General features: G+C 40.6%; 1 protein-coding gene across 5 annotated transcripts in view; it reads right to left on the minus strand.

The window, feature by feature from the left end:
• PKHD1 (PKHD1 ciliary IPT domain containing fibrocystin/polyductin) overlaps positions 1-20196 on the minus strand; it is a 456884-nt gene that overhangs the window by 174364 nt on the left and 262324 nt on the right. For all 5 annotated transcript variants that reach the window (XM_069562807.1, XM_069562808.1, XM_069562806.1 and 2 more), the window contains exon 53: positions 3127-3264. In XM_069562807.1, the coding sequence (XP_069418908.1) occupies positions 3127-3264 (138 nt within the window). The remainder of the gene's footprint in view (positions 1-3126; positions 3265-20196) is intronic.

Genomic DNA, 20196 nt, shown 5'->3' on the forward strand with positions numbered 1-20196 from the left:
AATATACTATCTAGGTTGGTCATAAATTTTCTTCCAAGGAGTAAGCGTCTTTTAATTTCATGGCTGCAGTCACCATCTGCAGTGATTTTGGAAGGTATAATGCTTGTCCACAAATATGTGTCTTTTCAGATCTCTTCTTTTATCTTTAACCCCTTTCCACGTTAGAAGAGGTGACACTTTCAGTTATGATTTTATTTGTCTCTGCTGCTTTATTGAGACAGTTCTTGAAAGCCAGGTTCATGACTTCTGTCTGTATATCCAACCTCTCTTGTGGAACTTGGCACATGGTAGGCAGTGAGCGAAAATCGTGATGAATGATAGGATGGACAAGCAAGTGAAATACTTTCAGCTTATCTTAAATGTTTTATCAGACTAACGAGACAACCACTGAACAGAGAATGAAATTGAGTTTGGCATTTGTGATGCAGCTGTAGTCCTCGAAGCAGAGCTTTGATCTTAAACTTCCCGTCTAATGCTAACATTATGATTCCACCCTACTAAAAGTCAATTGGTACCTTTCACCAGCACCAGTTGCCTTAAAAGCAGGACCACCAAGAAATATAATTCCACAGTGCTGGGACTTGGATCAAATGGCATCAGATAGCAGACAGTCTCTGGCACTGCTCTGCGCCAATGCCCACATCTATTAGGTTTCTTTGCTAACTAGTCTTATTATCTATTTCATGTCGGGATTTCTTTAGGGTGTGGTAGAATGGGACAGATGGGTTGAAAGCCTCCCTTCAGGCATCATACATGCAGGATTGGGCAGATGGGTTCCTTTTGGATAATCAACCTTTAGGCCTGGAACACATGGACAAGCAGAGAGAAAAAGAACATGCCATTGTCTAGTAACAGATGAAAGTGTAGTTGGGAATGGGCAAAATTAAAAATAGGATTTGAAATGTGTAAGTCAAAACTGGAAAGCGAAACTGTGTCACTCCTCTTCTAAGGTACAAATTTCCAGGCAGCAAGTTTGAATTACAGTAATGAGTAACTTCAGAGACCTAAAAAAACTTATGAAAAAAGACCTCTCTTAGCAACTGAGGATGTCAACCTAAAATAAGTTTTGCAGTAATGGGAACAAGGCTCAGTTTTATTTAATATTTCAATCAGTTAACTGGATGAGGATACAGAATATGAAACCAATGAGCAAGTGACATCAATCTGGGAGGAAAAGATCAGGAGCCAAAAGAACTTCCTCACTGTGGAAAGATGGATTGAAATAGAGATGAGGAAAAAATATTGCACTTACGTCTCCTTAAAACCCAGGTGAAAACAAAGCAATTCTTATGCAAGTGTGTAACACAGAGACCTGTATTTGAGGCAGCACATGTAAAGACAGTAGGAATTAGAGGTGACAATGAGGTTGGCATAATGAAGCTGGATAAAGCTGAATCTTTGGCTACTTTAACAGAAGAACCATTCTCCACCAGTGAATGTGATGGAGAGCATTCAAACCTCATTCCCAAACACTGCCTTCCTCAGCTCACTGCCCTGGGATGCAGCTGACCCACACACAGGACATCAGTGAGCCCTCCTTGACTCGGAGTTCAGGTTGGGTTTGACTAAACAGTAGCATAAGCAGGAGACAGGGGAGGACAGAGAGTGAAATCTGGGTATTTATGTCCAGAGGCCCTTCCCAGTACTGTGTCCCAGTCACCACACAACTTAATGCTGCTGAGTGAAAACCAATGCCATGCAGCTTCCTCTATCTCTCATTCAAATAATGAACTCTTTCTTTTAGATTCTTTTCTCACCTAGGCCATTACAAAGTATTGAGTAAAATTCCCTGCGCAATACAGCAGTTTCTTATTAGTTACCTATTTTATATATAGTCAGTCCTGGGATTCCTTTGGAAGGAATGATGCTGAAGCTCCAATACTTTGGCCACCTCATGCGAAGAGCTGACTCATTGGAAAAGACTCTGATGCTGGGAGGGAGAGGGATTGGGGGCAGGAGGAGAAGGGGACGACAGAGGATGAGATGGCTGGATGGCATCACCGACTCGATGGACGTGAGTTTGAGTGAACTCCGGGAGTTGGTGATGGACAGGGAGGCCTGGCGTGCTGTGATTCATGGGGTCACAAAGAGTCGAACACGACTGAGAGACTGAAATGAACTGAACTGAACTGAAAGTATATATGTCCATCCTTACATGTAATTCTTCAAAAAAAAAAAAAAGAGTACAAATGAACTGATTTACAAAACAGGAGTCATAGATATAGAAAATAGACATGGTTACCAAGTGATAAGATATGGAAATAAACTGGGAGATTGAGACTGATATATACACACTACTACATTATACTATATATAAAATAGACAACTCACATTTTTAAGTTGGCTACCCACTCTAGTATTCTTGCCTGGAGAATCCATGGACAGAGGAGTCTGGCAGGCTACAGTTCACAGGGTCACAAAAGAGTCAGACATGACTGAGTGTCTAACATTTTCACCCCTTCAATGTATCAGACTTGGTTAACTCATCACCCCAGATCCACTTCTCCTGCAACACCCCTCAATCCCCTGGGGGAGGACCCTCATCTCCTGGCTCCACTGCATCTCTGGCCCTTCCATCAGCTTCCTAGGGAGTCATAAAGCACAACTGGACAGAAGAGTTAATGGGTTTGTGGGGCAGTGCAAGACAAGTGAGTTGCTTGCCTTCTCCCCAGTTTTCTCTCTTTACTGTCCCAGGATGAGCACATCAGCTTGGCTCCCAGGTCTGTTCTCTGAAGGATCTACACTGCAACAGCAACTGAAATTCTCTTCTGGGTTGGTTGATCAAGGGCTAACCAATCCATCCTACGAGATCTTCTGAAAGAGTGAGCCACAGGTAAATTCTCACTCAGAGAACTGAATGGAGAATTGACGTGTTGGCCTGGTGGGAGAAAAAAGAGCCCTGCAATGAGCGTGAGGACCCTCAGGCCAGATGACGCCAACAGTGGGTGGACAGGAGTGACCAGCAAATGTCACCTCTGTCTGTGTCCAAAGCTGGCTGGGGAGAACTTTTGCTAGTAAACTTCCTCCTTGCCTCAGCCTTCCCCAGACCCCCTTAAGCAACCTGCTAGAGACACTATCCTCTCCCAAGATCTCTCTCTGCTCCCAGTCCTGCTGCCCTTGACTCACCAACTCTCAGCTCCCCACCAGCAATGAGCATGCAGGCCACGCTTAGAATGTTGCTTCTGTCCACAGGGAATTCTAGAGTCCCCATCACGTAGAGGCCTCTGAGGGGCGGAAGATCAGTATCCACAAGGACAGTCCTGTCTGCAGAAGGAAAAGAAATTGCTCAGACATGTAAGCAAGACAAGAATTGCCTCCTCTCCTCCAGTGACTTATACCGGGTTCTGCTCCAGGCAGCTCAGGAGCTGCTTGCATTGCTGCTTGGGCCAGGTCAGGGGCAGGAAGTGAAAAAACAAAGTGTTTGCAAAGGCTAGGCTTTCCTGAAGAGGCAGAGGAAAAGAAATGAATACATTCTTCCACTGCTTTGCAAACCGAGGGGCATGGCCAAAGGCATTGCTGATGACTCTAACCCTGCCCCAAGCCTGCTTTAATGCAGATGTCCAGATAAACTCCACACCCTTTGTCCCTGCCCCTCCCTAGGCTCTGGTGTTTGAAAGGTAGACAAGCACACTTGACCTTCACCTCTAAAGTCAGACTCTCTCTTGTGAATAAGCTGCTACTGACTAGCTGCCTAGACCAACTATTTACTCCTTAGTGCCTCAATTTTCTAATCTATAAAATGAGAATGACAATAAAAATATCTCTTCATTCATAGGATGTTTGTTAAGATTAAATGAATCAATAGACATAAAGTGCTGAAAAGTATTAGTAAAACATTCTCAATCCCCTAGTCCCACCAAGAAAACCAAGTGCCTGTTACATGCTCAAATAAGCACTTAATATATTCATTATTTGTATTGTTTTCATTAGCTGGATGAACTCACAGAGTTCATGAGGCAACTTGAAACCATTATTCTTCATCTCACCTTTCTAAAAGTAGTTTCCATATAATTTCAGGAGAAAAAAACATTGGTTTTTGCTTGAAAGTGACAATAGAGTAATACATGAATAAAAATTCTCTTTTAAAACAATAAATGCTTCATGTGTGCCAAAGTAGTAAGTGTTACTTTCTGAAGTTCAGTAGTAATTCAACCCAAATTGAAGATATCAAATAAGTGTTTCTGCTTACATCTTAATACCATGATCACTGACACATGCAACGATTTTGAAGGGATTTTCTGAAATTTATTTCAATGAAATACAGTTGATTTACAGCCTTGTGTTAGATTCTGGTATACAGCAAAGTAATTCAGTTAGGCGTATATATCTATGATTTTTCATATTCTTTTCCATCACAGGTTATTAGAAGATATCGAATATAGTCCTAGTCCCTTATATTATACAACAGGGCCTTGTTGTTTATCCACTATATATATATATATATATATATATATATATATATATACATATACATATATATATAGTAGTTTGCATCTGTCAATCCCAAACTCCCAATCTTTCCCTCCCTTGCCTCCTCTCCCCCGTGGTAACTACATGTCTATTCGCTATGGCTGTGAGTCTGTTTCTGTTTCATATTTAAGGAATTTTTAAACATAATCTCACATCTGACTCCAGAAAACAATGCATCCCGTTGTTCTTAAGGCCCTGCCCCAAAAATTGACTTCTCAGGAGTTATCTTCTCTGGTCCCTGCCTTCTGTCCAAGGGATAAGACCACCGCATCTTCCTATGGCAGACACTGCAGGGTTGTAAACCAACCACTTCCCTTTTATTCCTGGGTTCATAGTCTACTTTTTCCACCCTCCTCTGCAGTTAAATGAAGCCATGTGACTCAGGGTAGTCAAGAAAATGTATGCAGAGCTGAAGCATGACATCTCTAGACCTGATCCCTAAATTCTCCTGGACACACCTTCTCCCTCTCCTCATGTAGAACGCTGGTTCTCAGGATGCACGGATGATCCACCAGCATCCATACCATATACTCATCCATCTGAAGCAACAAGGTTTTAGGTCTGCTATTGAGTCTCCACACTGGATCCACCACGCCTCCATGGAAATATCTCTCTTTCACTCTCTAGTGATACCCTGGACCTTCTTATAACACACAGCATTTAAAAAATTTATGATAATTACACACATGATTATTACTTATAAGGAAGGAGCTGTCACTGGGCTGGTCCTCAACATAATTATGTCTTTCTCTCCCACTGTTATTCCTTAGGAGAAGACAACACCCCTTTTAAGAAATCCCTAGTGCTTCTAATGACATCAAAGATAAAGCTGTGCCATAAATGTTGTTCAGGTACGCTGAGTTCCCTACACACCTTAAATTTCCAGAGTTTATCAGTGACTGATGTAAAATGAATAATCAGACTAAACAGATGAAAATAAATATGTATTTCAATTTCACGTCTGCTCCTTTTCACACATTCAAACCAAAGAGTGAAATAGCTAGAGAATATTATAGGTTTCACATACATTTTGTAAGTTCATAACTTTAATGTGACTTCAAAAGCAAGACAGAAATTACTTCAAGCAACACATTTAAATATAAGAGTTCGATACAAATAACCTTTATCTCTTCCAGTCTGTGGCCCATTCTACCAACGTTTGACTATTGAACCTGATTGTACAAAGTTAACTTCTTCAATAAATGTTTTCTTTTGAATATACCTTTCAGTTAAAATGTGACAATTACATCGAATTTTAAATCTTCCCTTTGGTCTTTACCACATTTCCCCTTAGAAGCCATTTTTCCTAATTGTCTTAAATTGAAAATAAACCAATAAATTGCCCACAAAGCACAGTCAGCCTAACTATTACAAGCTCTATGACAACACAGACTATACCTGTCACTGTCACACTGAGTTGCTGAGCACATAGAACAATACCCAGACTTTGGTAGGTGCTCAAAAAATAACAGCAAAGAGTGCACACTCACACACACACACGTACATGTAAAATCCAACAGCCATTAGCAGCAAAGAATAAGATGAAGACAAGAGTAGAAACACTATTTTTACTTCTTTCAGCACCAACTTCACTTTGAAATTTCCTGGATCCATCTAGTCACACTTTTTTCCTGCTTCCTTTCCTTCCTCAATATGTACCACATCTTGGTGGGTGGTGAGAATTCAAAGATGAGTCAGACATGTTTCCCATTATCGGATGAAGACAGATAAATAAACACAAGGCAATATACTTGAAACAACATATTTTTTATTATATGGAGATTGACTTCATCTTCATTCTCAAAACTTCAAAATGGAAAGTCTGCCCATGTGCCTATTACAACAAAAATTCTGCAAAGATGAAATAAAGCTATGACTTATAAAGACTTAATATCAACTAATTCTCTTTGCATTACAATAACAGACATGACAGTTGGCATTGCAATTGATGCAGACCAAAAAAAAAAATCATCCTAAAGTAGGCTCCACAGCAGATCAGGTCCAAAATGACTCTCAGCTATAATGACAGCTTCTAGAGGATCTCTCTCTGCTCCAGGTGTAGACAGGTAGGATCAATATGCCACGTTGTCTAGAAGCACCATGGTTTCCAGGAAATTACTCAAGGTGTGTGTTTCAGAGAAAACATGCAGAAGCAGTTATACATATAATGCATTTAGAAACGCGAATGATGGATCATCTCTAATGTAACTGTGGCCCAGTGCTTTCACCTTGGCTTGACTTGGCCAGCGCTCCCGCATCCTGCTCTGTCAGTGACCAATCTATCCTGCTTAAGAGAATGAGCACTGGCATATGGAGGGAACCATCTGGAATTTCTGTTGCTCGATGGGAGGCTGATGGGGGAACAGATCTGGAAAGAGACTCCAAAAAGAATTAATGAGTACCAGATGTAATTAAAGATTGCTTTGCCCCCAAAGGAGCTCAGGACCAGCCATGGGGTAGTGCCTCTTGGTTCCGAATTACACCCTCTTTCCACTTGTTCATCCATCAAACACTAACCATCCCGCCATCTTTATTCTAGTATTTTTTCCCCAAGCAGTCCTTGGGGTTTTTCACCCCTAAAAGGGTTGTATTTTGACAACAAGAAGGATAAACCTTTATAAATAGTATCTGGAAAATTAATACTAAGAAAGAATTACCCAACTTTCCCCATGTATCAAAGGCAAGGCAATTACAAGAAAAAAAAAAAGCATTCATCTTCTGCAAATGCATAGCTACCCTTAAGACCAGAAAGCTTGAGCCAAATCAAAAGACAGATATCTCTAATGGCAGGAGAAGTCTTCTTTTGTATCAGGAATGACCTGACTACCATAGCATTGCATATAATTTCAACTCTAGATTTAAACTCAATTTTTCCCCCAGCAAAGTCGGAGAATCAAGGTCACCATTGTGTAGCATTTCAAGGGTCTGAAATTCATCTAAATCCTGTAGAAAAAGACCAAGGGCAAAGGACACAGATCCTGAGAATAAAATGGGGCACAACTGGGGGCAGGCAGACCCACTGCTTATGTGGAATTCATTGTATCAGGCTCATAACTTGGGTGGTGAAGACATTTTCCACTACAACCCTGCTGTTGTCAGGAACACAGCCTACACCAACTTTGGACATGGCTCTGACATCAAGGGGAAAGTAATGGTACACAAGGGCAGAGTAGAACATACAAGGCTATTTGCAGGCTTGCTATTTTCCTGCACCTTCCATAATTAACACACTTATTTCTATATTCAGCCTTAGCTCTAATACTTTCTCATAAATATGTGAACCAATGGAAAAGTAAGTTTCAATACCATTTCAATCACTATTAAATGACCCAATCTTCCTTTTTGAAAAAGAAAAGAATGTTTCTGTCTCTAAAGTAACTATTTTAGAGATGTCACGCGAGTGTATGTTCCTCGATTCTTTGTCTCATCACAACAAAGATTTGGAGTGACGGACATTAAAGTCCCCTAGGCATGTCACAGCTCCCAGGTCTTGGATAGACCGTGTTATAGCTCGCAGGTCTCGAATGGACCATGTTATAGCTCTTAGACAAATCAGTGTTACAGCTCAGTGTTACAGCTTTATTTTATTTAGAAGATAGCAGGAAAATCCATCTTCGAGGCATGAGGGCACGTAGATCCAAAGACACGAGGAGAAGAGCGCCCCAGCGCACGGGAGAGAAAGAGAGAGCTGGCTCTGGCTCCTCTATTTCTATGTTTATCTCTCCCTGGGCCTGTCCTATGTAAATTGGGCCAGCCAGGAGTGTTCTTTGTTTTACCTGAGGTCCTCACTCCGGTCCTCGGACCTTCTTTTGTTTCATTTTCGCGGGCTTTTCCCTTCCTTGTCTTGTAGCCACCGCCATTTTGGACTCTTTTTCCCTGTTCTACCTACCTAACAGATACTTAGATATACATATGTACACGATGATTGGTGATATTTTATCTCCTTTATAGTTGGTTAGCTTTTGGTGAATCTCACGATTTACCCAAATAGTCTATCTCTCACAATTATGAAAACATCCAACAAAAGTATGTTTATAATGGAATGGAAATTGTTACACATAAGTAATTCATAGGAATGAAAGGTTAACATTAATGAAAATTCATGTCAAATAGTCTAATTTACAGAGATGCTGATATTTATTTATCAAGAATTCACGCTCTTGTAGAAAAAGCAGAACAAAGAAGTGCTAGAAGATAAGGATGTGGTTTTTCTATAACTATATTCTTTGCAAAGAGCTGCTAACGTTATAGCTTGACTTTTTCTTCAAATCCACACAGGTGGTTTCTTTACTCTATCATTTTTTTTCAAACTGATCTTAAAAATAGGCAGTTTACAAAGCACCCCGAGGCACATGATTCAAGACTGAAAGCCAGCTTCCTTACACCTTGAAGAAGAGCCATCTGCCTGTCTGGTGTGTGTGTGTGTGTGTGTGTGTGTGTGTGTGTGTGTGTGTTTGGAATGGGGTGGGGGGCGGGGGCGGTGGGAGGCTGCTCATTTCATTCTCACCTCATCGGAAGAGTCCAATTTCAACTTTGGACAATAAATTCCCATCCCACTCCCTACATACACCATCTCAGTGTCTTTCTCCATCACAGACAGACATGCATAATTCCCACAGTAGAATCAACATTTTAAATTATGATATTTTAATTGATCAATAAAATGTTTAACATACAGTGTTTATCTCTTCCTCTAGTCTATACCATCTGTTCTTCAAAAATAGTTTGAATCTATTTAATAGGAAGGTCTTTAAGTAAAATTACCAACTGTATCAGATCAGTCCTCTAAAGCCTGAATTCTGAAAGGGAAATACCAGAAGGTGCTGCTGTTTTTATAGAAATAGAAAAGAATCTGTGCCTTTTCTCATTCCAGGCTTTCTTTGTTTTGTTTTTTTTTTTTAATCTTGAGATGCTGTTATGCCTCCATTCTCTCCATTAGGCTTCAAAGAATTCAGAGCAGCCAATTTGGTATTGCCTTTTTAAAAGACAACTTAATATTTTTAAAAATTGATGTATAATTGACATTCAAAAGCTGTATATATTTCATGTATAAAACTTAATGAGCTTAGAGATGCACATATATTCATGTCCCTGGAGAAGGAAATGAAAACCTACTCCAGTATTCTTGCCTGGAGAATCCCATGGATGGAGAAGCCTGGCCCACTACAGTTCATGGAGTCACAGAGTTGGACACGACTAAGCTACTGAGCATGCACGCATGCATATACCCATGTAATATCACTACAATCTAGGCCATAAACCTATCCATTCTCTCCAAAAGTTTCTTTTGACTATTTAATTAATTAAGCCTTTTAATTAATTCTTAGTTTGAAATAAGAACATAACATAAGATCTCCTCTCCTAGCAAATTTTAAGTATAGAACACAGTACTGCTTACTATAGGCATTTTGTTGTACAGCAGTTCTCTAGGATTTATTCATTGTGCATAACGGTACCTTGTACCCTTTAACTAGTATCTCTTCATTTTCCCATCTTTCTCTTCCAGCAACCACTAAATTAAAAGATGGGCAAAGGAACTGAGTAGACATTTCACCCGAAGAAAAAAGACAGACAATAGATACATGAAAATATGCAGGGCTTTCCTGGTGGCTCAGTAGTGAAGAATCCGCCTTCTAATGCAAGAGACATGGGTTCTATCCCTGGTCCAGGAAAATCCCACTTGCCACAAAGCAACCAAGCCCGTGCACCACAACTGCTGAGCCTGTGCTCTAGAGCCAGGAGCTGCAACTACTGAGCCCAGGCCCCACGACTACTGAAGCCCGCGTGCCCTAGAGTCTGTGCTCCACAGGAGAAGCTACCACAATGAGAAGCTCATGCACCACAGCTAGAGAAAAGCCCAGCAACAAAGACTCAACAGAGCCAAAAATAAATAAATTTTTAAAATTATAAATAAAGAGAAAGAAAATGTGCTCAACATCACTAATCATTAGGGAAATGTAAATCAGAACTACAAGATATCACCTCACAATTTAGCATGGGTTTTAACAAGGAAAAAAAAAAAAGATAAAAAAGTGTTGGTAAGAAATTAGAGAAGGAAATGGCAACCCACTCCAGTATTCTTGCCTGGGGAATCCCATGGACAGAAGAGCCTGGCAGGCTACAGTCCATGGGGTCACAAGAGTCAGACACAACTTAGCAACTAAATCACCACCACCAAGAAATTGGAGAAGAGGGGACTCTAGTACACAGCTGGTGGGAATGTAAATTGGTATAGCCACTACGGAAAACAGTATGGCAGTCCCTCAAAACTTAAAACTAGACCCACCACATAATCCAACAATCCTACTTCTGGGTATTAATCCAAAAAAATGAAAACAGGATCTCAGGGATATCTGCATGCCCGTGGTCACTGGAGTTACTATTTGAAACAAGGTCCACGGGGTTCTGATAGCTCAGAGGACTCAAGACTCAAAAAGACAAGCAAACAAGACAACAGCAAAAACCTAGACCTTGCAATCCCCAGAAGACCTAAAAGTGAAGAGTTTTTGATAAATGCGAGGTCAGGTATTAAACTAGAGTTTGGCTTTATACACATAACTCTATTGACCTCAATATATCATTAATGAATCTATATTAACCTGAAGTTTTGTGATTAAATTCCTCTCCAACTCTTGTAGTAAATGATGCATTCATATGTGAAGAGGCATAAACTTGTAAATCTCAGGTAACTCAATTATTAAGTTTTTATTAATATATGCAGCAGTTAGTGTTAAAGCCAAATGAGGCACCAAATTTATTTTCCTATGTGGGCTTTTGTTTCAATTTGTTTCCCTAAGAAAAATAATGAAACCAACTTCTAGTAATTAAATATGTTTTCATAATTTAATCCTGAAGAAAAAAAACATGACGATCTATGAAATAAGTGATTCACTCCTGAATGAGGCTGTTTAGGCATGTAGCAAACATTATATTCAATGAGTTTATTTCCCCCATGAGCTCTTTATAGAAAATAAATCTTCCCTTTTTGTCTCTGCTTTACACTAGAAACAGCAATGCCTCCAGAATGAGATTCTTTATTTTTCTTTAATATTATTGATTATCTTTTCTCAAGCTTTCAATTATTTCTTCTAACTGGCAGGGGGAGGGGAACTCTCCAAAACATCACTAAATTCCTTAAAAATAAAATGCTTATACTCTATTTGTTTTTAAAACCATATGTATTATTTAACAAATACATAACTGATGCTTAAAAGAAAACTTAGAATATAGTACTTGACTAATAAATATTAAGTAAACAATCTCTATTCTACATTTTAACGTGTTATAACTGAATTTATAACTTCTGAGCAAACTAGTCTATATTCTCATTCCTAAATCCAAACAGTGTTTGTGTTGTTGTTGTTCAGTTGCTAAGTTGTGTCCAACTCTTTGCAACCCTATGTACTGCAGCACATCAGGCTTCCCTGTCCTTCAAATCTCCCAGAGTCTTCTCAAACTCGTGCCCGTTGAATTGGTGATACCATCCAACCATCTCATCCTCTGTCACCCCCTTCTCTTCCTGCCCTCAGTCTTTTCCAGGATCAGGGTTTTTTCCAATGAATCAGCTCTTTGCATCAGGTGGCCAAAGTACTGGAGCTTCAGTTTCAGCATCAGTCCTTCCAACAAATATTCAAGGTTGATTTCCTTTAGGATTGACTGGTTTGAGATCTTGCAGTCTAAGGGACTCTCAAAAATCTTCTCCAGCACCACAGTTCAAAAGCATCAATTCCGCACTCAACCTTCTTTAGAAGTGTTCATTGTTCTCAACATTTCCATATTTTCCATTGTAATATATTTTTAAAATTCCCAAAGCCTTTAAGAATTTCTTGGTAAATTCTAACAAATTATATCTATTTAATGCTTTGTGCTTCCAAAATAAGTCCCAATAAAGCCTCAATAAAGAACTAATGTAGGACAAGAACACTGTAATCCACCTATTACTATTAGTCCAAGAAGCTAACAGGTACAATGTAATGGTCACCTAATTAGAATTCAGAGACCTGAATTTGAATCCCAAATAAACCGTTCCTTAGGAAAATTGCTTAGATTTCTCTGATTTTCTGTTCCCCACATGCAAAATAAGAGAAATAATACTTCACGGAGGCAACAGTAAGGGTTAGGTGGAATACTACCTAATTAGGTGGAATACCATAAAAGTATTACAGTGCCTGCACTTACCAGGCATAAAAGGTTTAGCTATCATTTGTTTTTTTACACCTGATATATATTTTTGAGTGTTTGCTCCATGCCTGTCACTTCATTATTTGGTGAGTCAAAGAGACAAAGGCCTTGATCTCATGCAACTTAAGTTTTTGCAGAGGAAATGGACATCTAAACATAATCACACAAATAACCACATAAGCACAAAATAGTGCTAAGAAAGAAAATTGCAAAATATCATGGGGATAGAGTGCTCTAGACAGAAAAAGTAGTACATGTAAAAAGTATGAAGTGAGGGAAAGCTCCATACATTCAAAAAACTGAAAATCAGTGAGTGTGCCTGAGTGATTTCAAGGGTACGTGGGCTATGGACTCCACTCTGGAAATCAACTAGCTCAGAGAAATTTGCCCACTTATAAAATAAGGTATGAGTAATTTTGCTAAATATTGCTTGTAAAAATTGGGGGAAAAAAACTTGAGTTCATCAGTAACATAGTAGTTCAATAAATCATGTTACATTTCTTCTAAGGAATAGTATGTAGTCATTTAAAAGAATGCAGTAGATTTTCTTTTTACAGATATGTTATCTCCAAGGTATTATTAATTTTTTAAAGTCCATATGAATACTTAAGACATATTTTCATGCTAATTGGCTCAAAATGGCAATCATTAGTATTTTATAATCATCTCAGTTGATCTCATGCATGCTAAAGGTTAAGAACCTCTGTCTCAACCTTGGTTTCCTTATGAATAGAATGTGAAGTTCTAGTAAGATAAAATAATATTAACACAATAACTGGCTAACTGGCACATAAAAATACTGAACTCATTTTATTATCTTATTATACAAATGAGGGTGTTTTTACCAGTAGCACCATTATTAACACAATATTATAATTACTGTTACTATTACCAAATGAAGGATCTAAATATCTTTGATGTGTTATGTGTTTGTATCCCCTTATATTTACATAATGTATTCCTTTGGGGGCTCAAAAAATTAAATTTGAATATCTCTCCTATTTCCTGCATTATTTTTGCTGATGATATTTTATGACCTTCTGGTTTTAACTCAGCATCTCTGATTACTATTATTCAAGTAATCTGGGACCTAGTAAAGGTAGGGCCAGCACTTGGCACTGAGGTGCTGTGATGGTTCTTACTATGTTATGTGATTTGGGTTTGCCTGTGATGGGCTATGGTGGAATTAGGATGGGAAAAGAAGAGAAAGTGAAATAGGAGAATTTCTAAAACCTGGCATTAAAGTTGTCCTCTCTGAATGTGGCTAATTCTCCAGGACAGAATACTGGAGTGGGTAGCCTTTCCCTTCTCCAGGGGATCTTCCCAACCCAGGGATCAAACCCAGGTCTCCCACATTGCAGGCAGATTCTTTACCAGTTGACCCACCAGGGAGGCCCAAGAATACTGGAGTGGGTAGCCCATCCCTTCTCCAGCAGCTCCTCCTAACTCAGGAATCGAACTGGGGTCTCCTGCATTGCAGGCGGATTCTTTACCAACTGAGTTATCAGGGAAGCACTGAGGTAAGCATGGTATGGCAAAACTCTATCAATAAAATCCTCTGTTTTCTGAGTACCGACCAGTCTCTCTCTCTTTTCTTTGTTACCTGGAAAACCTTGGCATGAAACTACATGCCTCTGTGGTCCTAGTTCTCCTTTGGTCCCTAGTTCCCTTGGGGAAAAAAGTCCACATTTCTCTCACAGCTTTAGAGAAGAGACTCATAACCATACTTAATGTATGAAAGCTGTGATTTCCATACAAACTGCTCCTTTCCCAGAAAAATGGAAAAGCCCTCGTTAACAGTTTAAAACCCTTTAACTGTTTCCTTCCCTTTCTACTTGAACTGCAGGGCCAGCTTGCTCTACCGAAAGCCTCCTCTGAAGTGGCACTTCCAGATGAATAAGATAATTTAAAATGAGTGGGAAGCCTTTTTAATTCATTCAGACTCGTAAGATATCATTAAATACACACCAAGTATTGCTACATACACCAGGATACGGAAAGACACTGGATCTACTCCTAACTCCTATTTCCCCAGTTACAATGATTTCCTCACCAGCGTTACGATAAAGGCCTAAACTAGTTGCCAAACGGCAAAACTTGGGCCCCTTTGGTGTAGCCAATGTCACAGCTATAAGCAAGTGTTGACATTTTCTTATATACCCTCTTCCTTTTATAGTTTCACCAAAGAAAAGAAAAGAAACAAAACCAGGTGCATTCACACTATGCAAATGAGAAAAGGTAACCTCTGAAATGATTTCCCAGCAAACAGAAGATGCTCAAGCTGCTCCCTAGCTAACACCACAGGAGGTGTGTCAACCGCCTAGATGCTAAGCCGCGGGAGGCCTGCGGGCTGGGGAGACAGTAAACCCCCAGAGAGCTCTGAGCTCCAGCTCGGCAAGCCACACCGGGCCCAGCAGGTCCTCAGGTGCTGATCCACGGGAGGCCCATCAGCGGCTCAGGTGGAAGGTGCGGGGAGGAGGCAAGCTGTGCAGAAGAGGAGCTTGAATGAAGGCCACCGGCTCCCCAGGGGAGAAGAGAAATGAGAGCACCCACTGGGAACACAAGAGTTCAGAGAACTCCATTAGCACAAGGAATGAGCGCGCGCTCTCCTGCACAGAGAATCTTCTTAGCTGTGGGAGGCAGGACTCACAGAGAGTAAGCTTCCAGCCCAAGGAACCTGAATAAATCCTGGCGCGGAAAGAGTCCCACGCTGGGTACTGCGGCAGACCACCAGGGCTCCCTGACAAGGTCCACCCCGTCCAGTTAGTTGCTAAAGTTCTTGGCACCACCCTCCATTCCCCCGCGTGTGCCAAGATTCTCAGACTGACATGACAGCCCTCCCTTCAGCTTCAAACCCCCTAGAAACTTCAGCAGAAACCAACTAGGCAGTACCTGGATCTCACGCCCTGCCACTCACTCTAGCGTTTATGGAGCATCGGCTCCAGGCCACATCATGTGCTTCTCATCGGTGCAAGTCGAGTAAGATATGGCCTCTGTCCTCAAGGGAACATAAACATAAATAGTAATCACCGAAGAAGAGTATATGATGAAAATAGGCCCAAGGTGTTGCAGGAGCACAGACGAAAGAGAATTACATCAAATGGGATTCTGGACGAGGTAACGCTCCATGGAGTGTTCAAAGACAGAAAGGAACAACAAAGGCAGAGTCTTAGGGTGGGAAAGAGGGTGAGGCGGAGAAGTGGGATGGAGAGGTGGGACGTTCCAGGCAGCGAGAACAGGAAGTGTAAACGAGCTAAGGGGAGAAAGAGCTGACTTATCCAAGAACAGTAAGTAGATGCCTATGCCTGGGTGGCAGGACACACTGGGAACAAGTAGGCAAGGAGGCCAAATCATAAAGGACCCTGTGATCCAAACTAACGACATGGAGATTTAATGTGAAGTCTTTGGGGAGCCCCTGGAATAATCTACAGTATTCTATACGTATGGCCAGGCCTTCAGAAAACTGAAAATTTTTGCTTTTGACGACTAGGTGTTTCAATTTTTCATAAAGGCTAACCTATTTTCAAAATCAAATTGGTTCTGAAGTCAAAATTCTAATTTTATATTTTGTCATTTAATTTCTGAAACAATATACATATAGAGTGACAGTGATATACATGTCCCATACACAGCACAGTACAAATAATGAGGACTCTTAGTATAGTCAGTAAACAGTAATATGGCATTAAAATTCAAATAAATGCCAAGTAGTCCTTCTTTATATGAGCAAAATTTTAATTATGTATTCTCAATATTATTTACTTATCAATTTATTGATAAATTATGTGCATGTACTACTAATGTTTCCTATGTTTTTGCCTTTTCATGCTGTTCATGGGGTTCTCAAGGCAAGAATACTGAAGTGGTTTGCCATTCCCTTCTCCAGTGGACCACGTTTTGTCAGAACTCTCCACTATGACCCGTCTGTATTGGGTGGCCCTACACAGCATGGTTCATAGTTTCATTGAGTTAGACAAGGCTGTGGTCCATGTGATGAGTTTGGTTAGTTTTCTGTGAGTATAGTTTTCATTCTGTCTGCCCTCTGATGGAGAAGGATAAGAGGCTTATGGAAGCTTCCTGATGGGAGAGACTGACTGAGGGGGAAATTGGGTCTTGTTCTGATGGGCGGGGCCATGCTCTGTAAATTTTTAATCCAATTTTCTATTGATGGGCTGGGCTATGTTCCCTCCCTGTTGTTTGACCTGAGGCCAAACTACGGTGGAGGTAATGAAGATAATGGTGACCTCCTTCAAAAGCTTCCTTGCACACACTGCCACACTCAGTGCCCCCAACCCTGGAGCAAGCCACTGCCGACCCACACTTCCGCTGGATTCTGTATGTTAGTATTTTTTTTCACAGGAAACTGCTTTTCACATGGGCTTCCATCTTGAATGGGGTGGGGAATTGTGGATGAAACACACTTGAAAAGGACAAGGCTGGCATTGGTCATCCCCAGATTGTTGGCAGCCATGCATAAGCTAAGAGGAACTACAGAGCCTCTTGATGAAAGTGAAAGAGGAGAGTGAAAAAGTCGACTTTAAAACTCAACATTCAGAAAACTAAGTTCATGGCATCCGGTCCCATCACTTCACGGCAAATAGATGGGGAAACAATGAAAACAGTGAGAGATTTTATTTTGGGGGGCTCCAAAATCACTGCAGATGTTGACTTCAGTGAAATTAAGACACTTGTTCCTTGGAAGAAAAGCTATGACTAAACTAGACAGCATATTAAAAAGTGCAAACATTACTTGGCCAACAAAGGTCCATCTAGTCAATGCTATGGTATTTTCAGTAGTCATGTACAGATGTGAGAATTGGACTGTAAAGAAAGCTGAGCACCAAAGAATTGATGCTTTTGAACTGTGGTGTTGGAGAAGACTCTTGAGAGTCCCTTGGACTGCAAGGAGATCCAACCAGTCCATCCTAAAGGAAATCAGTCCTGGATATTCATTGGAAGCACTGATGCTGAAGCTGAAACTCCAATACTTTGGCCACCTGAAGTGAAGAACTGACTATTTGGAAAAGACCCTGATGCTGGGAAAGATTGAAGGCAGGAGGAGAAGGAGATGACAGAGGACGAGATGGTTGGATGGCATCACAGACTCGATGGATATGGGTTTGAGCAAGCTCTGGGAGTTGGTGATGGACAGGGAAGCCTGGCATGTTGCAGCCCATGGGGTCACAAAGTCGGACATGACTGAGCGACTGAACTGAACTGAATACTAATGTAATAAATATTATCTACATAATAACACATACACACAAAAAACTTTCAAAAGAGGATAAAAAAATAGAATAAATGTTCTAATATGTTCTATGTGCTCTTTGATGGATTATCTTTCATATCCCATTCAGAAGCCACTGCATTAGGCAGCTAACAAATACCTAGACCGACCTCCTGGATACTCTCATGTGCATGCATGTAGAGAGATGTCAGTGCGATTCATTAAAGCAAACCAACTAAATTAAGAAAAACAAAGACAAGAAGAAAATCAAGGATGGTGATTTATAGCACAATAAAGCCTAAGTAATTTCTGTGTAGCTGATAAAAGATTAAGGCAACAGATCATGACTTGATGAGAGCAACTGACACCCTTCCCTCAGCAACTCGTGGTCATTATGAGCATAAGGATAACACAAATGATGATGCCAGTGCTTGGTCCCCCTCACTGCACAATGAAAGCAACCTGGGCAAAGTCAGAGGGCTGCAGGCAGGATATTTCGCCTAAGGAGTGAGAGGGGGTCCTGGGGCTACCAGGGAAGTCTCTACTCTCATATCCACACAACACTGGGTTCTCAAAGACAGGTCTGTACCTCTAGGAGCTAATTTTCTGGCTGTCCCCCAAAAGGATGTAAGAGTCAGCAATCTGAGAACCACTCTACATCAGAGGTGCATGTGTGTATTTCCTTGCTAGAGGTAGCATTGCTAAGCGTAAATCCTATTTATAAGATGTGGAAGCAGCCTAAATGTCTATCAACAGATGAATGGATAAAGAAAATATGGTACATGTTTAAGCCATAAAAAAAGAATGAAATAATGCCATCTGCAGCTACATGGATAGACCTATAGATTGTCATACTATGTTAAGTAAGTCAGACAAAGACAAATATCATATGATATCACTTGTATGTGGAATGGCGGATTCATGTTGATGTATGGCAAAACCAATACAATATTGTAAAGTAATTAACCTCCAATTAAAATAAATAAATTTATACTAAAAAAAATGATACAAATGAACTTATTTTCAAACCAGAAATAGACTCACATACATAGAATGCAAGCTTATGGTTACCAAAGGGGAAAGAGGGAGGGAGTAATAGGTACACACTGCTGCTGCTGCTGCTAAGTCACTTCAGTCGTGTCTGACTCTGTGCGACCCCACAGATGGCAGCCCACCAGGCTCCCCCGTCCCTGGGATTCTCCAGGCAAGAACACTGGAGTGGGTTGCCATTTCCTTTTCCAATGCATGAAAGGGAAAAGTTAAAGTGAAGTCGCTCAGTCATGTCCGACTCTTAGCGACCCCATGGACTGCAGCCTACCAGGCTCCTCTGTCCAAGGGATTTTCCAGGCAAGAGTACTGGAGCGGGGTGCCATTACTACATATAAAATAGATAAACAACAAAGATCTACTTATAGCACTGAGAACTTTATTCAATATCTTGTAATAATGTCTAATGGAAAAGAATCTGAAAAAGAATATATATATATATGAGTTTATATATATGGGTTTCCCAGGTGGTTCAGTGGTAAAAGAATCCGCCTGCCAATGCAGGACATGCAAGAGACACAGGTTTGATCTCTGGGTCAGGAAGATCCCCTGAGTAGAAAATGGCAGCCCACTCCAGTATTCTTACCTGGAAAATTCCATGGACAGAGGAGCTACAGTTCATGGAGTTGCAAAGATTCAGACAGGACAGAGTACTCATGCTGTATACAGGATGCAGGATATATATATGATATATATATATATACATTATATATATATATATATATCATTGCTGTATACCTGAAACATTCTAAATCAACTATACAAGAATAGGAAAAGAGTGGGGTGGGGGAGATTTGTGCCTTCATAACATCCTGCTCACTTCCATTTTTCAGAGGGTTTTAGTTAGAAAAACTCCCACAGTGCAGAGGGTTGGAATCCCAAATGCCAGAACCTATGGGAGGAAACCCTACTCTAGACACACTCCCCTATAGATCTCTCAAGAGCACACACCACCTCCCACCTTATGATGGGCAAAGAGGAGAGAAAGGGATCTGGCTTCAATGTCAAGGCTCCGATTCAGAGTTAGAGCCATGTCCACCGAGCAATTCACCTCGGTGAATCACCTTGAGGCATCTGTCTCACTTTGCCAACAAAAATCATTCCTACAAGTCTAGCAAGGATGCCATCAATATGAATGGAAGAGAAGGTCTGGGATTCATCAGCATTCCATCCAGCTCACTGTTCATTCATTAACACATGCGCGGACAATATCTCTGTTCCAGAGCTATCACGGACCCAGGAACACAAGATGAGAGGTTCCTGTTGGTGCT

The sequence above is a fragment of the Ovis canadensis genome, chromosome 20, assembly GCF_042477335.2.
Source record: "Ovis canadensis isolate MfBH-ARS-UI-01 breed Bighorn chromosome 20, ARS-UI_OviCan_v2, whole genome shotgun sequence".
Lineage (NCBI taxonomy): Eukaryota > Metazoa > Chordata > Mammalia > Artiodactyla > Bovidae > Ovis > Ovis canadensis.